Genomic DNA, 18,310 nt, shown 5'->3' with positions numbered 1-18,310 from the left:
ACACATATATTAATGGAACAGAATAGAGAGTCCAGAAATGAACCCATACTTATACAGGCAATTAATCTATAACAAAGGAGGCAAGAATATACATGGGGAAAGATAGCCTCTTCAAAATGGTGCTGGGACAACTCGATGACTATATGCAAAAGGATCAAGCTGAACTAATTTTCCAACCATATACAAAAATAAGTTAAAAATGGATTAAAGGACTTCCCGTGTGGCTCACAACATAACTACTCAGCGTTGCTTCTACAGTGGTTGTGGCTCGACCCCTAGCTTGGGAACTTCCATTAAAAAAAAAAAAAGGATTAAAGATTTAAATGTAACATGGATCAGTGGAACAGTACAGACAGCCCAGAAATAAACCCAATTAATCTTTGACAAAAGAGGCAAGAATATACAACAGGGAAAAGACAGCTTGTTCAGTAAGTGCTGTTGGGAAAGCTGAACAGCTGCATGCAAATCAATGAAGTTAGAACACACCCTCACAATATATAAAAATATACTCAAAATGGCTTAAAGATGTACATATAAAACATGATAACATAAAACTCCCAGAAGAGAACATGGGCAAAACATTCTCTGACATAAATCATGCCAATATTTTCTTAGGTCAGTCTTTCAAGGCAATAGAACTAAAAGCAAAACTAAACGAATGCGACCTAGTCACATTTACAAGCTTTTGCACAGCAAAGGAAACCATAACAAAACTGAAAGATAAACTATACATTGGGAGAAAAGATTTGCAAACACTCAACCAACAAGGGCTTAATTTCCAAAATATACAAACAGCTCATACAGCTCAATAAAAAAAAAACAAACAACCCAATCAAAAAATGGGCAGAAGATCTTAAATAGGTATTTCTCCAAAGAAGACATTCAGAAGTTAACAGGCCCATGAAAAGATGCTCAACATTGCTAATTATTAGAGAAATGGAAAACTACAATGAGGTACTACCTCATGCTGGTCAGAACAGCTATCATCAAAAAGTCTGCAAGTAACAAATGCTGAAGCAGGTGCAGAGAAAAGGGAACACCCCTACACTGTTGGTGGGAATGTAAACTGGTGTAGCCACTATAGAAAACAGCACACAAGTTACTCAAAAAATTAAAAATAGAATTACTATATGATCCATCAAATCCACTTCTGGGTATATAACCAAAGAAAGTGAAAACTAATTAGAAAAGATAGATGCATCCCTATGTTCACTGTAGCATTATTTACCATAGCCAAGATAGGAGAGCAACCTAAGTGTCCATCAGTAGAGGGATGGAAAAAGAAGTATGTGTACACATGTACACACACACACACACACTGAAATATTACTCAGCCATGAAAGGAATGAAATCTTGCAACAACATGGATGGGCCTAGAGGGTGTTATGCTAACTGAAACAAGTCAGAGAAAGACAAATACTGTATGATTTCATTTTTTCAAAAACAGATGGACAAACATAACAAAACAGAAACAGAAGCATACATACAGAGAATAAGCAGGTGGTAATCAGAGGGGGAGTGGTGCAGGGAAAAGAGAAAAACTGGTGAGAGAGATTAAGAGGTACAAACTTCCAGCTGCAAAGTAAGCGAGTCATAGGTATGAAGTGTACAGTATAGGGAATACAGTTGACAACTATGTAATATCCTTGTATGGTGACAGTAACTAAAAACTTATTGTGGTGATCATTTCAAAGTGTATAGAAATACTGAATCACTATGTTGTGTACCAGGAACTAACACAGAATTGCAGGTTAATTGTACTACAAAAGAACAAACTTATAGAAAAAGACCTGATTTGTAGTCACCAGAGGGGATGGAAAAATTAGATGAAGGCAGTCAAAACGTACAAACTCCAGTTATAGGATAAACAAGTACTAGAGATGTAACATACAACATGGTAGATATAATTAACATTGCTCTACAATATATATGAAAGTTAAGAGAGTAAAAAAATCCTAAGAATTCTTATCAAAGGAAAAATTTTTTTTCTATTTCTTCAATTTTGCATCTATATGAGATGACAGATGTTCACTAAACTTAGTGTGGTAATCATTTCATGACGTATGTAAGTCAAATCATTGTGCCATGTACCTTAAACTCCTACAGTGCCTTGTGTCAGTTATTAGCTCAATAAAACTCGAAGAAAGAAATTAAAATGCATGTAGTTATGAATTTATGGGAATTTAAGACATTTGAAGAGAAGTAATAAAAGAAGAATATTTAGAACTTCATGATCTATTAACATGGAAGGGATGAACTTATACTATATGGTATTTGGTAGCTGGAGTTACTCCAACTAACAAAAGCATCTTTTCAAGTGTTTAAGAACCATGTGTATTTCTTTTTCTATGTTTATGTCCTTGGACCATTTTCTATTGGTTATTGATCTCTGCCTATTTTTATATTAAATTGTTGCTGTTTTTCATATTGATTTGTAGGGGTTCTTAATATTGATAAGGACATCAGCCCTTTCTTAGCTTGTCATTTTCTTAATACCATGCAGAAAGTTTTCATTTTATTTTGTTTTGGCCACACCTGTGGAATGTGGAAGTTCTAGGACCACAGATCGAACCTGAGCCACAGCAGTGACAATGCTGAGTTCTTAACTGTTAGGTCACCAGGAACCTCCTAGAAAATTTTCATTTTCATGTAGTTACATTTTTCAAACTTATCTTTTATATTTGTTTCATATTATACCCAGCAAGCCCTTTCCACTTGGAGGTGTCATTGTTCCATTATAAAAGCAAGCCAACATTATTCCAGAAAGGTTAGCAAATGGGGACAATAAGCAAATGAACAAACACGAAAACAACCCTCAATTCTACCTCCCAGCACAACTATATTATCCTTCAGCTTATTTCTTTATCTTTTCTTTTCCTTATGTACAGCACCCTGTCTGTTTTCCATAGGAACTTCCTGGGCTTAGTTTTCATGATGTAAACTTTATCAGGGAGGTGACTAATTCTCTTTGCAATTTCTTTTTTGACACATGAGAAAACCTTCCCCTCCCTCCAAACTGCACCAGGGTTTTCAGGATGGAGAAGCAACTGCTTAGTCTCCACAAAAACTTCACATGCCAAAGACTGAGGCACTGGGATGTGTTTTGCTCAGGTCTCTGAGATGGTCGGTGAAAACTCCAGGTCTAGAAGCCTGAAACCTAAGAGAATCAGCAGGACCCTTGCGCTGCAGCCACCACATGCAGAAATGCATCACTAAGGTAAGGTAAACTACACTTTGAGTTCCTGAGGGAACCACAGAGAAAGGAGCCCCTACTAAACAAATGACTCCATATAATACTGAAGTTGCACTTCCAGAGATTCTCATGTGCAATCCCTGCAATGGAGGCAGGTAAGTAGAATATTTCCTATTACCTTCAGGCCTAAGGAGCTCATAATAAGAATGCATCCATTTCTCTTGGCTCAGCTGCCGCCTCTCTTTGCCTCACACTGTGTTTCAGTCTTCAAGAACTGCTCTGGCTCCTGGCACATACCACGTTCTCTCCTTCCTTCCAGCAGCCAAGACCTTTGCTCCTGTTACTCTCTTTGCCTTCACCACCACCACCTTTCCTCCACTCTGAACCTTGCCTTCAGTCCCTTCCTTTTTCCAGCTGACTATCACATGCTCCAGAGCTTCCCCAGGTCTCCCTGGCTGCATCAACTGCCAACCTCTGGGCTCCCAATCACAGCATGTCAGCAAGCAACTTTACCAGGATCTTTTTCTCCAGACTCCAACTTTTTCAGGGCAGAGAACATCTTAATTCATCTTTGTATTTTCATTGTCTGGTACACAAGAGATGCTAAGTGGTGACCTTCAGTTGAAAAAGATAAGGAGGTATTTGACTTACCTTTGGCTTTTTGGGCAGGGGTTAGGATTACATGGATCCTTTGAGATGCATGATCCAAACTCAAACTGATGGTCTTGGAGGCCCACACAGCGAGCAATGCAGGCGCTGGGGTAAGTGCGTCCATTCTGCCCACACACAGGGACAAACTGATCTGCACAGTTACAGGGCAGACCTGGAGAGAGAAGAGCCTCAACATTGTACACTTGTGCGTCCCCCTTCCCCTCATGTTTCCTTATTAAGGTAAACCACCAATAAGTATGCAGAGGTCTCAGGTTAAAACAGAATTTTACATTGTCAGAAAAAAAAAAAACCTTCCAATCTCTGAGAGTTTTTAAAGGGGCCAAGGTTCCATTTGCCTAGACAATGGCTTTCCTTTGTTCCATATATTGCCACCTAAGTGAGGGCCTCCAGCTCTTGATCCCATGGGTAGAGACCCTTGTAAACAAACCTCCAAGTAGGAGAAGTAAAGAATATTTCTCCCAATTTGGTATATAAAATCTGGAATTTGGATTTTTTTTTTCCCTTTTTTAGGGCCACAACAGTGGCATATGGCGATTCCCAGGCTAGGGGTCAAATTGGAGCTACAGCTGCCAGCCTACACCACAGCCACAGCAGGATCTGAGCCGTGTCTGTGATCTACACCACAGTTCCGGATCCTTAACCCACTGAACGAGGCCAGGGATCGAACCCGCGTCCTTATGGATCCTAGTTGGGTTCGTTAACCACTGATCCACGAAGGAAACTCCTGGAATTTGGATGTTTGATTCTGGCTTGGGGGATGTCTAAGATATCGAAGGGTAATACCCAAAACAAGATAAAGAATGAAGGCTCTAAACACCTCACATAGATTCCTTCCATCTCCACAGGGAGGGAGAAGAACAAGAAGGTATTAACTTGGGAAATTATAATTTGAAACTTAGGAATGTCTATGAACATCTCCTCTGAGTCATATTATGAGACTATCTGGGTCCTCCAAAATGCGGTACACTTTGGGGCCAATAAAATCTCCTTAGTCTGTTAGCTAAAGAGTCATTAATGTAATTTATCCCGAGACATGAAGAGCTCTCCACTGCAAGGAAAAAGGGTCCTACAAGTTGTAAAGTTCATCTTCCCCAAACACTTAGCTACAAGTAAGTAAATAAATAAAATTCGGGAGTTCCCATTGTGGCGCAGTGGTTAACGAATCCAACTAGGAACCATGAAGTTGCAGGTTCGATCCCTGCCCTTGCTCAGTGGGTTAATGATCCGGCATTGCCGTGAGCTGTGGTGTAGGTTGCAGATGCGGCTCGGATCCTGTGTTGCTGTGGCTCTGGCATAGGCTGGCAGCTACAGCTCCGATTAGACCCCTAGCCTGGGAAACTCCATGGTGTAGGTTGCAGACGCGGCTCGGATCCTGTGTTGCTGTGGCTCTGGCATAGGCTGGCAGCTACAGCTCCGATTCGACCCCTAGCCTGGGAACCTCCATATGCCGCGGGAGCGGCCCAAGAAATGGCAAAAAGACAAAATAAATAAATAAATAAAAAAAAAAATTCTTCTATGTAAATCTTTTTTTTTTTTTTTTTTGTCTTTTTGTTGTTGTTGCTATTTCTTGGGCCGCTCCCGAGGCATATGGAGGTTCCCAGGCTAGGGGTCGAATCGGAGCTGTAGCCACCGGCCTACGCCAGAGCCACAGCAACGCAGGATTCGAGCCGCGTCTGCAACCTACACCACAGCTCACGGCAACGCCGGATTGTTAACCCACTGAGCAAGGGCAGGGACCAAACCCGCAACCTCATGGTTCCTAGTCGGATTCGTTAACCACTGCGCCACGACGGGAACTCCCTTCTATGTAAATCTTTAGTTCATTTTTTATCCCTGCATCATCCTACCATTTCTCTAAGCAGAATTAATTGTCCTCATCAGAGCGGAGCAGAGCAGAGCAGATAAAGGCTAAAAGTAAAGGACAACAACAACAAATCAATAAAGCAGCAAAGGCTGGTACTCGCAGGGTGGAGAGAGGATGGGGTGGAGCTAGTCCCGCCTTTACTTCCCCATCAGTCTCCCGTTCACTTCTTACTTCTGACCTCCTTTTTATGTCCAAAGAGGCTGGAGATACAAGATCGGGAAATCCCTGTTCTGTCCTCCTCCTACCCCACTCCATGTGTAATGCCGACTCCATGGCAGGAGAATCAAGTTGTTTACAGCAGCAAGAAATGGGGTAAGAGGAGTTACCTGGTTCCTCTTCGCTCAGAACCAAAGGTATTTCAGATGTGGGAAAAAGCAGATACCAACAAGTGCTACTATTGACAACTGCAGCTCCTTCTCGATAAAAGAACATCTTATCTCACTAGCCTTTTCGCTTATTGTAACTGATGCGAGTATAATACCAGCAGTATAAAGCATAGGAAAGTCAAGAAAGTGGTATTCTTTTTTATTTGTTTATTTTTGGGTTTTTTGTTTGCTTTTTAGGGCTGCACCTGCAGCATATGGAAGTTCCCAGGCTAGGTGTTGAATCAGAACTGCAGCTGCCGTCCTACACCACAGCCACAGCCACAGCAATGCGGGATCCAAGTCATCTGTGACCTACACCATAGCTCACAGCAACGCTGGATCCTTAACCCACTGAGTCGGGGAGGCCAGGGATTGAACCCACATCCTCATGGATACTAGTTCAGTTTATAACTTGCTGAGCCACACTCTAAGAAAGTGGTATTCTTGATTGATTGTTCATAAAAATTCTTCTTAAGTTTCAAAATTACAATAATTTCCCAAGCTACTTGCCTATATCCTCCCCTCTCTAAGGAGAAATGAATGGAAGGAATTTACGTATGGAATTTACAACCTTTGCCTTTGTCTTGCTTTTGTTATTGCTGTTAAACATTCCAAAAATCTCCCAAGCCAGACTTGACACATTTAAATTCTACATTTTATATACTAGATTGGGAGAAACATTCTTTACCTTTTCCACCTATAGGTTTTTTTATAAGGGTCTTCGCCTGTATGAACCAGTAAGCTCAGGTAGGTCAAGGAAGGTGGTTAAAAAACAAATAACAGAAAACAAAACATTAGAACAGAAGCAAATTTAGAAAATACTTGGACACTTTAGATCATAGCAGTAGGGGAAAATGGGTATTTTATCAGGTAGAAAATTGCATTTAACTAAAACCATTCCAATTATTGGCCCCGTCCTTTCTGACTCATGGAATTCCAGAAGGAGCCCAAGAAACCATTTAACTTAATGCCTTAAATTTATAGAGGAGGAAACAGACTCAGAGAGGAAAGTACCTTGTTCTCAGGTTATGTATTTACTTTATTATGCACATTTTCAGTTAAAGCAAGACCAGAGAAGCTGATTTGCAGGGAAAATGGGTATAAAGGGATGACGGCCCGCTGAGGACAGCTTCTGGGTGACGGTTACCTGTGAAGGTACGACGGTCATCTTCTGAACTGTCTGCACTGAGACACAGGCGGGTAGAACACACCAAATTGCCAGCAAAACAAGAGCAGATATTACAGTCAATATTAAAGGAAGTTCCATGACCTGAGAGAAAGAGAAATAAAAAGTTCATCTATGTCATGCATTTATAAATAAAAATTTAATAGTTTAAAGAGTTTTAAAATAGAAATTCTTGAAAGATATCTTTTTTTTTTTTTTTTTTTTTTTTTTTTAATCTTTTTAGGGCTGCACTTGTGGCATATGGAAGTTCCCAGGTTAGGGGCTGAATCAGAGCTGCATCTGCTGGCCTATGCCATAGCCACAGCAACGTGGGATCTGAACTGCGTCTGCAACCTACACCACAGCTCACGGAGATGCCAGATCCTACTACCCACTGAGTGAGGCCAGGGATTGAGCATCCTTGTGGATACTAGTCGGGGTTATTACTGCTGAGCCACAACGGGAACTCTGAAAGATAACTTCCGAATATACAAACTAGGAAGTTAAATTTGTAATATTTATATTTTCAAATTTATCTCCCGCCATATCATAGAAACCCCTACTGTGCACTGGTCTCACCAGACTGCTCCTTATTCTCTGGGAATGTTTCTGGCTACCGCTTTTGCCTCAAGCATTCCTCTCCTCCTTCTGAAACTTCACTTATCTTTCCAGGACCAGCCCTGATGCCATCTTTGGATTGGAGAGTCTCCTGATGCCCTGGAAGGAATGACTAGCTCCTTGAGGTACATGTATGTGGTCTGCTCCTTTGGTGGCTCAAATTCTCTCCCATCTTAGGCAATGCATGATCTCAATCTCTCATCACTGTTTCAGATCCACAAGGCACTAGTCTGTTCTTTTGTATAGACTAGGCATTTAATCAGTGAAAGCTGATGGAAGGAATGAATTTGTTTATCTTTAGATGTACCTTACTTTTTAATAGCTAAGTAAAATATAGACTAAGCAATGAATACCTGACTTGCTGGTCTAGGTAGGAAATCTGCAAGCTTTTTGGCCAGGGACACTCTTCTTAAAATAAGACTTCACACAGAAGACTAAAACAAGAAGCACATAAAAGCTGAACTGCTCTGGTTTATGGATAGGGGGGCAGGCACAGAAGTAAGGGTAGCAGAGTGAGCAGGTGTGAGGGGAGCACATTCTGAACAGCAGTGTTTTTTCCACAATTTTTGAGGTCATATTGACACAAACAGTTATTACGGCTATAAGCAAGAGATGGCTAAGGAAGCAGTGAGAAAGAAGACCCTCGACTTTTAGAGAAGGCACTCAAAGCAGGGGGCACCTTTCACAGTGCTCTCTCCCAACCCTTAATCAACAGGGTAGTTCCTGGAGTTCCTGCTGTGACTCAGTGGGTTATGGACCCAACACTGACTCTGTGAGGATGTGGGTTGGATCCCTGGCCTTGCTCAGTGGGTTAAGGATCTGGCATTGCCATAAGCTGTGGCGCAGGTTGCAGACAAGGCTGGGATCTGGTGTTTCTGCGACTGTGGTGTAGGCCGTTAGCTGCAGCTTGAATTCACCCAGGAACTTCCATATTCTGCAGATACTGTCCTAAAAAACAAAACGGTGTAGTTCCCATCCCCCAGTTTGCTTTCCATGACATCAAACTCTGAATCTTACTTCTGGCAAAGAGGCACAGGGGAGAAAGACTGTGGAGGAAGGGGTGGGGAGAAGACCTATGTCCCTGCCTGCGGAAGGCTTTGGAGTCAAAGAGGCCTGAGACTGATTTCTGCTTTAGTCACTTACTAGCTGGGTGACCTCTGAGCATCAGATTCTTTATAATAGTACCTGTTTCAAAGAGCAACCGGGAGTAAATCATGAGATAATACAAGCCAAGACTTAGCATAGTGCTTGACACACAGTTAAGAGTTCAATAAGTATTAGTTATCATTAGCTTTAAGTCCCTTCTTAATGAAGTTTCTAAGAGAGTTCCCTAGAAGTCTTTGTGTTCTGAAGAGTATAGTTTGAAAAATACTCCCCTGCAGTATCTGATTTATAGACTTTATTCTTTGGTAAAAATCCACCCAATGTTCTCCCTACAAAGTTAATATAACTAATCCCATATTAAAAACAAACAAACAAACAAAAAAACCCAGGGAGTTCCTGTTGTGGCTCAGCAGCAATGAACCCGACTAGTGTTCATGAGGAGGTAGGTTTAATCCCCGGCCTCACTCAGTGGGTTAAGGATCTGGCGTTGCTGTGAGCTGTGGTGTAGGCCAGCAGCTGTAGCTCCAACTTGACCCCTAGCCTGGGAACTTCCATATGCTGCAGGTGTGGCCCTAAAAAGACAAAAAAACAAACAAAAAAAGAAAACAGTTCGACTCACTTTTTCTTTTTCCTCCAACAATACAAGACTTCTGAAGGTCTATACAGTGCATCTCTATGCAGTTTTCTAGGAGTCCACTTTGTCCGCATGAGCAAATTTTGTAACAACCAACTTCCCCTGCTGATGATGGCACCTGGATTAGTGTCCCTTGACGGACAATAAAATCAGAGGCTTCTCCCAACTTGCAACCTGTGCAGACAAAAATTAGCTAAGAAAAATTGTACTGTGCTCTGATATTGTTTTATGACACTAGGTACACCTCACATACATCTTATAGGTACTGCGTGGCCACTAATGATTATATAATAGAACCTCCAATAAACTAAGGAATTGCTTTGATACACAGGCCAAAAACATATCCTTTCAAAGGGAAATTTCATGTTCCGTGAGATAGTGGTGATTAAAGGGCCCATACCCCAAAGTTAGCTATAGTTCTATGCCAAAAATATTGTAAGATATGTAGTTTTTTATTTCTTTGGGTTTATCAAATATATTTTAAAATCATAGATTTTTAAAAATGGAGTATGGAAACTGACAGTAGTTTCAGAATAATCTTGATCATAAAATTTTACTGATAGAATACAAGCAATATCTTAAATTCAAAGAAAAGTTGCATACTTGAGATTGGACCCATTTCTTTACAATTTTAACAAGATGTATTATGATGTTATAGCTGATATACTGTAGTACAATACAAGTATTATAAGGGTACTTTGAGACATACTTATTTAATCTTTTGTTCTTTTTTACTTCACATGTGTTTAAAAATTTGATTCTAACATGAAAAACATTTTCAACTGGGAAATAGATAAAAAGAAGTAAAGTGTTGCCAAAACTACATTCTAAAGAGGCCCACAGGGAGATAAAGATCATAAAAATTCTGTGGGATCAAAATTTTTGAGCCTTGAAATCACATGCATTTCAGCACATTAAATTTATGAAGATAGTTACATATCCTATTGAGAATGCTATTTCTCCATGTATTAAAGGAAAGAAAAGAAAAAACATGAACAACATGCAGTACATTTTCTCAAACATTACAACATAGAAAACGAAGTATAAAAAGCTGGCCTAAGGTTATTTTTTCTTTTGTTGTTAAGAACCCTATAACTAAACCTATACAATGTTCTAAGTCAACTACACTACAGGTACAATTAAAAAAAAAAAAAGAGGAGTTCCTGTCAAGGCTCAGTGGTTAACGAACCTGACTAATATCCATGAGGACGTGGGTTCGATCCCTGGCCTTGCTCAGTGGGTTAAGGATCCACCGCTGCCGTGAGCCATGGTGTAGGTCGCAGACGTGGCTCGGATCCTGAGTTGCTGTGGCTGTGGTGTAGGCCTGTAGCTACGGCTCCAATTCAACCCCTAGTCTGGGAACCTCCATGTGCCACATGTGCGGCCCTAAAAAAGACAAAAAAACAGAGTTCCCGTCATGGCTCAGTGGTTAACGAATCCGACTAGGAACCATGAGGTTGCGGGTTCGATCCCTGGCCTTGCTCAGTGGGTGAAGGATCCGGCGTTGCCGTGAGCTGTGGTGTAGTTTGCAGACGTGGTTCGGATCCCGCGTTGCTGTGGCTCTGGTGTAGGCTGGCGGTTACAGCTCCGATTCGACCCCTAGCCTGGGAACCTCCTTATGCAGCGGGAGCCGCCCCCAAAATGGCAAAAAGACAAAAAAAAAAAAAAAAAAAAAAAAAGACAAAAAACCAAAAACAAACAAAAAAAGAACGCTATGACTCATTATGAGAGTCTGGTTTTGGCTCTCATGAGATTAGTTCACAATCGAAATGACTATTAAAAATTACATTTGTCTTTGTCTTTTTTTGCTTATGTAAATAACACCTGTTTATTGGTAAAACCTTGACCATTACAGAAAAACATAATTTAGAAAATAATCTCATTCCAAAAATAACTCTTATAAAGAGCGAGCAGTGGTACATACCCATGCCCACCCCACGCCCCACTTATCTACCTCTTACCTTGCACACAAGAGTAGGGAAGACAGGGATCTCCAGCTGGACACCCCTTCCGGTTGACCTCACAGAGTTCATGGGCGGGGCAAGGATTTGGGTTACAGGGATGAGTCACCTCTTCCACAATGTTACCTAAAGTGCTTGGCCCTGCAAAAACCAAAAACAGATCAGTTTAACCCACCCAAAAGAGTAACAAAGTTCTGTACATTGTCTGAATTAATGACATCTATAAAAAATGGTGAGGACTGATTCTAGGAAGCTTTTAAAATACTCAGATTCCCTAATCATTAGTACATTTAGCATACACATACATTTATTCATTTATTTACTTATTGGGTGCCTACAATATGCCTGGCAAGGTTCTTGGTACTGGAGATAGAGTAGTGAACAAAATAGACAAATCTCTGATACAGAGTTTACATTCTGGTCAGGAAGTAGACAATGAACAGACCTGGTGTGTGATTAAATTAAAAGACAGATAATGATTAAATAACAAGTAGAGTAAGGGGAAGGAAAGTAAAGGTATATATATATATATATATATATATATATTTTTTTTTTTTTTTTTTTTTTTTTTTTTTTTTTTTTTGGTCTTTTTGCCTTTTCTAGGGCTGCTCCCCTGGCACATAGAGGGTCCCAGGCTAGGGGTCTAATAGGAGCTGTAGCCGCCGGCCTACACCAGAGCCATAGCAACGCCGGATCCTTAACCAACTGAGCAAGGCCAGGGATAGAACCCACAACTTCATGGTTCCTAGTCAGATTCGTTAACCACTGAACCACGACGGGAACTCCAGTAAAGGTGAAATAAGGTGGTCAAACAGGTGCCTATGTATAAGAGGGATAATGTAGCATATTTTACCATAAGTAATAATAATTTACTATGGTAAGTTGGAACCTATACAATGATTATATTTATTAACTTGTTAAATAATGACCAAAGGAGTTCCCATTATGACTCAGCAGGTTAAGAACCCAACATAGTGTCTGTAAGGAAGCGGGTTTGATCTCTGGCCTCACTAAGGGGGGTTAAAAATCTTGCGTTGTTGCAAGCTGCAGCAACATAGGCCCAGATGCAGCCCAGATCCAGTGTTGCTGTGGCTGCGGAACAGGCCTGAAGCTGCAACTGTGATTGGACCTCTAGTCTAGGAACTTCCATATGCTGCATGTGCAGCCATAAAAAGACCAAGGAAGAATCTCACTTGAGATACAGCTATCCTTCAATATCTATGGGGGATTTGTTCCAGAACCCCATAGAAACCAAAATCTGAGGATGCGCAAATCCTTTATATAAAATGCACAGTATTTGCATATAACCTAAGAACCTTTTCCTATATACTTTGTCACCTCTAGATTATTTGTAATATGTAATACAATGTAAATACTATGTAAATAGTTGTAAATACAATGTAAATGCTATGTAAATAGTTGCCAGATGTACAGCAAAATTCAAGTTTTGCTTTTTGCAACTTTCTGTAATTTTTTCCTAAATATTTTTGATTCGCAAATACAGAACCTGTGGTTATGGAGGGCCACATATGTGGTCATACGATACTGAAAGAGAGTTTTTTTGGAGGCGCCGTACCTGCAGCACGTGGAAATTCCCAGGCCAGGTATTGAACCCATGTCACAGTTATGGCCTGCCCCACAGCTCTGGCAATGCCAGATTCTTAACCTGCTGCATCGTAAGGGAACTTCTGAACAGAATATTGAAATTTATTTATTTTTTGGCTACACCTGAGATATGTGTAGTCCCCAGGCCAGTGACCAAATCTGTGCCATAGGTGTGACCTGAGCCACAGCAGGGACAACTGTGTGGCTTAACCACTAGGCTACAAGAAAACTCTTGAGTATTGAAATTTAAACAAAAGTATTTCTTTAAGTTTCCTCCCACTGAAATAGTTTCCTTCTACACATGTGTCTGCCTGCTCTAGTAGAGTCCCAGATTGTGAATACATTCATTTCGCTTATTTGATTTTAGGCCAGACTCAGACTCTAAGGCTAAGAGAGGCTCTTGGAGTTTATCTCATCCATCTCAATCATTTTACAAACAGGGAAGCTGAGACTTGAAGTGATCTTCTTAAAGTCACAGAAGCCTATGCTTCTAGTCTAATGCTCTCTTTTTTGCTATACTGGTCACAAAGGCTAAGGGACATAGTTCATTGGTCTTGAGAAATATAGCAGATATTACTAACTGCAAATCTAGCATCCACTCTTTTCTTCTTACTTACTCTCATAACTCTAATTTTACCCAGGTTGGCAATGGGTCCAAAGGTAAAAAAATCCCAGTTTCCCTTATAACTAGGGGTGGTTTTCCCTTACAATAAGACAGGGTGGCTAGAATTACAGCAGTCATGTTGTGATGATAAAGTACATGTGGTAACCTTGTTGATGGAAGCCAAGCGCTAAGGATGGTGGAGAAAGAAAAAGAAGCCTGGATTCCTGATGATGGAATCGTTATAACATCCCTCTGGACTATTTACTTCTGGGCTTGCTTTTGCTTCTATGTGCTCTATTATTTGCAGTTGAATTTAATCCTATCTAACACAGGCAAACAAAGCAAGCAGGAGCTGAATTCACTGGCTTTCCAGCCAGCTCACAGCACTAGCGCCCCCTGGTGGCAACCAAAACACTTCTCCTACCCTAACTTACGCTGTGTGAGTCTTACTTGTTACTCCCTGGTTTCTACCATATGTAGTCACCTCTGGCCAGGAAGCTTAGCTCCAGAATCCCTCAAGGAGATAGCAACTTTTTCCTCTAGCTCTTGGCAGGAGTATTTGGCACAGAGAAAAGTTCTATTTTCATGTACTAACCTAGGCCGTCATTCCTCACTCCCTATGTGGTAGGCGAGTCAAGCCAACGCCTGGCTAAGGTCCACTGATATTCTGATGACAAAAAGCTGAAGACTCCCTAGGGGAGATTCCACTTAGTCAAATCACGGCAAGGAGACAGCAATGATGTAGAGCTGGTTATGTGAGTACGCTGGGCTTCTGACTGACCACTTGGAATTCCTGACTGACAATGGTTCACTACCTTTCTCAGACTGATGTGATAACTGCTTCTGTGTACATATTTTAAGATGACAATTCCTTCCTGGGCCAAAAAGTCCAAGAAAATAAGATAAGAGCCTGCAATTGAGATACTATCATTAAACCACATGTTCTCAACAGACAGATGTTCATCCAAAGCAAGGATGGCAGAGAGAGAAAGAAGCGTTTGAAATTAAAAAAAAAAAAAGCACTTACTGAGGTAGGTATCCAAAGGTATGCAATTCTCCAGGTCATCTGTAGGTGACAGGAGCTCACAAATACTTTCAGCTGTGTGGTCTTCAGGGAATTTGTTCTGGTCCCCACATTTCTTGAGAATCTCTACACAGTCTGATCTTGAAAAGGAAAATACACACAAATTGAGGGTTCGAAGAATCTCCTCATGTTGTCCAGTTAATATCAGTTCTGTTTCTGAAATTTTCCAGGAGGTGGGTCTTCATAGCTCAGCAATGTTTCACACTTTGTTAGGTGTGAGTATGCCAAAACAGAACAGGAGTGACAGCACACCTTAGGTTGAGGAGTAAGTAATGTATTACACTATCAAAGCATCCCTAACTTTCTCTGACCTGAAATCAAAGGCCTTGCTCAAATTTTACACTCATACTTACTGTTGTTATCATCAATGTGGCTTTTCACTGTCTTTGAAAGGAAATTAGTCTGATTTGCTCTTTGCAAAAATCATATATCCTTTCTCTCAGGACTTTATGCATGCTTGCTTCTTTCTTTCTTCTTCCCTCACTCCTTTCCTTTCTTTCTCTTTTAAAATATCTGTTTAGTTATCAACATTAAGATGTCCGGCCTATAACTGGAAAATCCACGACTTAAAAATTTTCTGTCTTCAACAGGGATTTGACCCCTATAAATTTCTGTGCTAAGAGTTTCTACTAATTTCCCACTTGCTTCTTTGTGCTTATCACCCAATCATCTCTCCCCGACTCAGGCCATCCCCAAGTCAGGTCAGAGGCTGGACTCTGTTCAAGGTTGAAATAATCTGCAACCAGTCATTAAGTGTCCAGCAGCACTGAATGAACCACATACCCACAACTAAGCAACTGAATGTTAATTTTGTTTTGGAAAAGGTTTTTGGAAAAAAAGATGCTTGAAGAGCAGCTGACATATTTTACTATGTAGTTCATGCTTTTGGATTTGCCCACCATAGCAGCTTTCATCTCTACTTTAACATAGATCTTAAGCAAACCAGTCACAAAATGTTTACTAGGAATAGGATTCAATGACTATATTTACTAACTCTGGTACTCATCAGACATTTCTGGAATACCTCTTACAGGTTAGGATTACGTTAATCCCTGAAGAGGAGAAAAAAAGGAAAGAGGTGATAAAAGAGGCACAGAGAATAAACTCCTCAAGGAGAGCAAAGTCTAACAGAATATAAGACAAGTACACAAATTGAAATATGCAAATAGAACTGTGCACTGAAGATACTCAGTTGTACTTGAACTAAGCTCCATAAGAAAATAAAGGTCTAGAGGAATTTGTGGTAAGAATAAACCACTATCAGCTGGAGAAATCCAGGATGATTCCATAGGAATGACTGGTATTTGAGAGGGGCTAAGAAGGATGGGCAATGGGCAAGTAGAGATTGGGGGGGGGAGAACATTTTAAGCAGAGGGGGAAAAAGCAGGAAAGCATTTGACATATAGAGGTGATGGGCAAAAGGAAGTGGTGGGAGAGAAAACTCTAAAGACAGGCTGTGGGTGGGGACCATGGAGGGTCTGAACCAAAACTAGAGAGTCATTATTACGAAAGGAACTTACTTGCAAATAATACTTCCCCGGGATTTACTATGACAAGGTTTGATCTGCAGTGAACAAGCTATTGCTTTCCACATTTCTGGCTGGCACTTTTTAATGTCAAGAACAGGTATGCTGATAAATGGCATCTTTATGCTTCCCTTCTCCCACAGCTTCATGTCATTCATGGCTCCTTGATCTGACTGAGCATTGCAACTCCTGAAAAGTTCTGTTGGCCTGAAGGAAAAAAAGGCCAGAAGGAATCAAGAGAATTATTTCCTAGAGAGGAGAAAACCCTGACATGCTAATGAATCAGCAAAATTATTTTTTTCAAAGAAGTGCATACAACTCATCAAAGAATGTCAGCTTTAAATGTAAGAAGATTCAAAGTAGACACTAGCATTAAGATTTTTTTTTTTTTGGAGTTCCCACTGTGGCTCTGCAGTAACAAACCCAACTAGTATTCATGAGGATGTGGGTTCGATCCCTGGCCTTGCTCAGTAGGTTAAGGAACCAGAGTTTCTGTGGCGTTGGCTGGCAGCTGCAGCTTCAATTTGATTCCTAGCCTGGGAACTTCCATGTGCCATGGGTGTGGCCCTAAGAAAGAAAAAAGATTTTTTTTTTTAATTTTAAATTTTTTTACAGGTGGCACCTGTGGCATATGGAAGTTCCCAGGCCAGGGGTCGAATTGGAGCTGCAGCTGCCGGCCAACGCCACAGCCACAGCAACTCGGGATCTAGCCATACCTGCAACCTACACCCCAGCTTGTGGCAACACCAGATCCTTAACCTACTGAGCCAGGCCAGGGGTTGAACTGCATCCTCACAGAGACATCATCAAGTCAACCTGCTGAGCCACCATGGGAACTCTACAATTTTTCTTTTTAATATGGATTTTTGTGAGCTAGTTAAAAACTTCAAAATACTGTGGACAGGACTGTTACCTCCACCAATGCTATTTCTTTGATTTCACAAAATACATGATGTGATTTGACAAACATGTACATTCACACAGGCATATCCAAATCAATTAAGGAACATTTCCATCATGTCAGAAAGTTCCTTTGTGTCCCTGTCCAGTCAATGCCTTCCCTGTTGACTGCATTCCAGAGGCCACCAACATTTGTGCTTTGATCACCGTAGATTAATTCTGCCTGTAAATACCTGTAAATTCTGTCTGTAAATTCCTTCATAAAAATGGAATCACACTGTATGTACTCTTTTGGGTCTGGTGTCTTTATTTTTCTTTATTTTTTCTTTTTGTCTTTTTAGGGCTGCACCTGCAGCACATGGAGGTTCCCAGGCTAGGAGTCCAAATGGAGCCACAGCTGCTGACTTATACCACAGCCACAGCAACACAGGATCCCAGCCAAGTCTGCGACCTATACCACAGCTCATAGCCACACCAGATCCCCGAACCACTAGGCGAGGCCAGGGATCGAATCCAGGAAACTCCAGGGTCTGTGTCTTTAGCTAAACAATCTTTTTGAGATTTACCCATGTTGCTGTGCATATAAATTATGATTTTTATTATTGAGTAGTATTCCATTAAGAAATGTACCACAATTTGTTTACTTCAGCAGTTCCCAAACTTTTTGATCTCAGAATCCACCTACACTCTTGAAATTACTGGGTTCTCAAAAAACTTCTTTTGGGAGTTCCCGTCATGGCTCAGTGGTTAGCAAACCCAACTAGTATCCATGAGGACTTGGGTTCGATCCCTGGCCTTGCTCAGTGGGTTAAGGATCTGGCATTGCCATGAGCTTGGATCTGGTGTAGGGCGCAGATGTGGCTTGGATCTGGCGTTGCTATGGCTGTGGATCAGCTGACAGCTGCAGCTCTGATTTGATCCCTAGCCTGGGAACCTCCATATGCTGCAAGTGCGGCCCTAAAAAAAAAAAAAAAAATAGACAAGCTTCTATTTATGTGGATTATATCCATCAGTG

General features: G+C 41.0%; 1 protein-coding gene across 5 annotated transcripts in view; it reads right to left on the bottom strand.

The window, feature by feature from the left end:
* The window catches only part of RECK (reversion inducing cysteine rich protein with kazal motifs), a 77,038-nt gene that overhangs the window by 8,326 nt on the left and 50,402 nt on the right, over positions 1–18,310 (bottom strand). For all 5 annotated transcript variants that reach the window (XM_021065979.1, XM_021065965.1, XM_013993655.2 and 2 more), the window contains 6 exons: positions 16,390–16,602; positions 14,813–14,949; positions 11,577–11,717; positions 9,601–9,789; positions 7,242–7,364; positions 3,845–4,016 (listed from right to left, as the gene is read on the bottom strand). In XM_021065979.1, coding sequence (XP_020921638.1) covers positions 3,845–4,016; positions 7,242–7,364; positions 9,601–9,789; positions 11,577–11,717; positions 14,813–14,949; positions 16,390–16,602 — 975 coding nt within the window. The remainder of the gene's footprint in view (positions 1–3,844; positions 4,017–7,241; positions 7,365–9,600; positions 9,790–11,576; positions 11,718–14,812; positions 14,950–16,389; positions 16,603–18,310) is intronic.

This window comes from Sus scrofa, chromosome 1, assembly GCF_000003025.6.
Source record: "Sus scrofa isolate TJ Tabasco breed Duroc chromosome 1, Sscrofa11.1, whole genome shotgun sequence".
In the NCBI taxonomy this organism is placed as follows: Eukaryota; Metazoa; Chordata; class Mammalia; order Artiodactyla; family Suidae; genus Sus; species Sus scrofa.
Note: the sequence above shows the minus strand (reverse complement) of the source record. Positions and strands in the feature narration are given on the sequence as shown.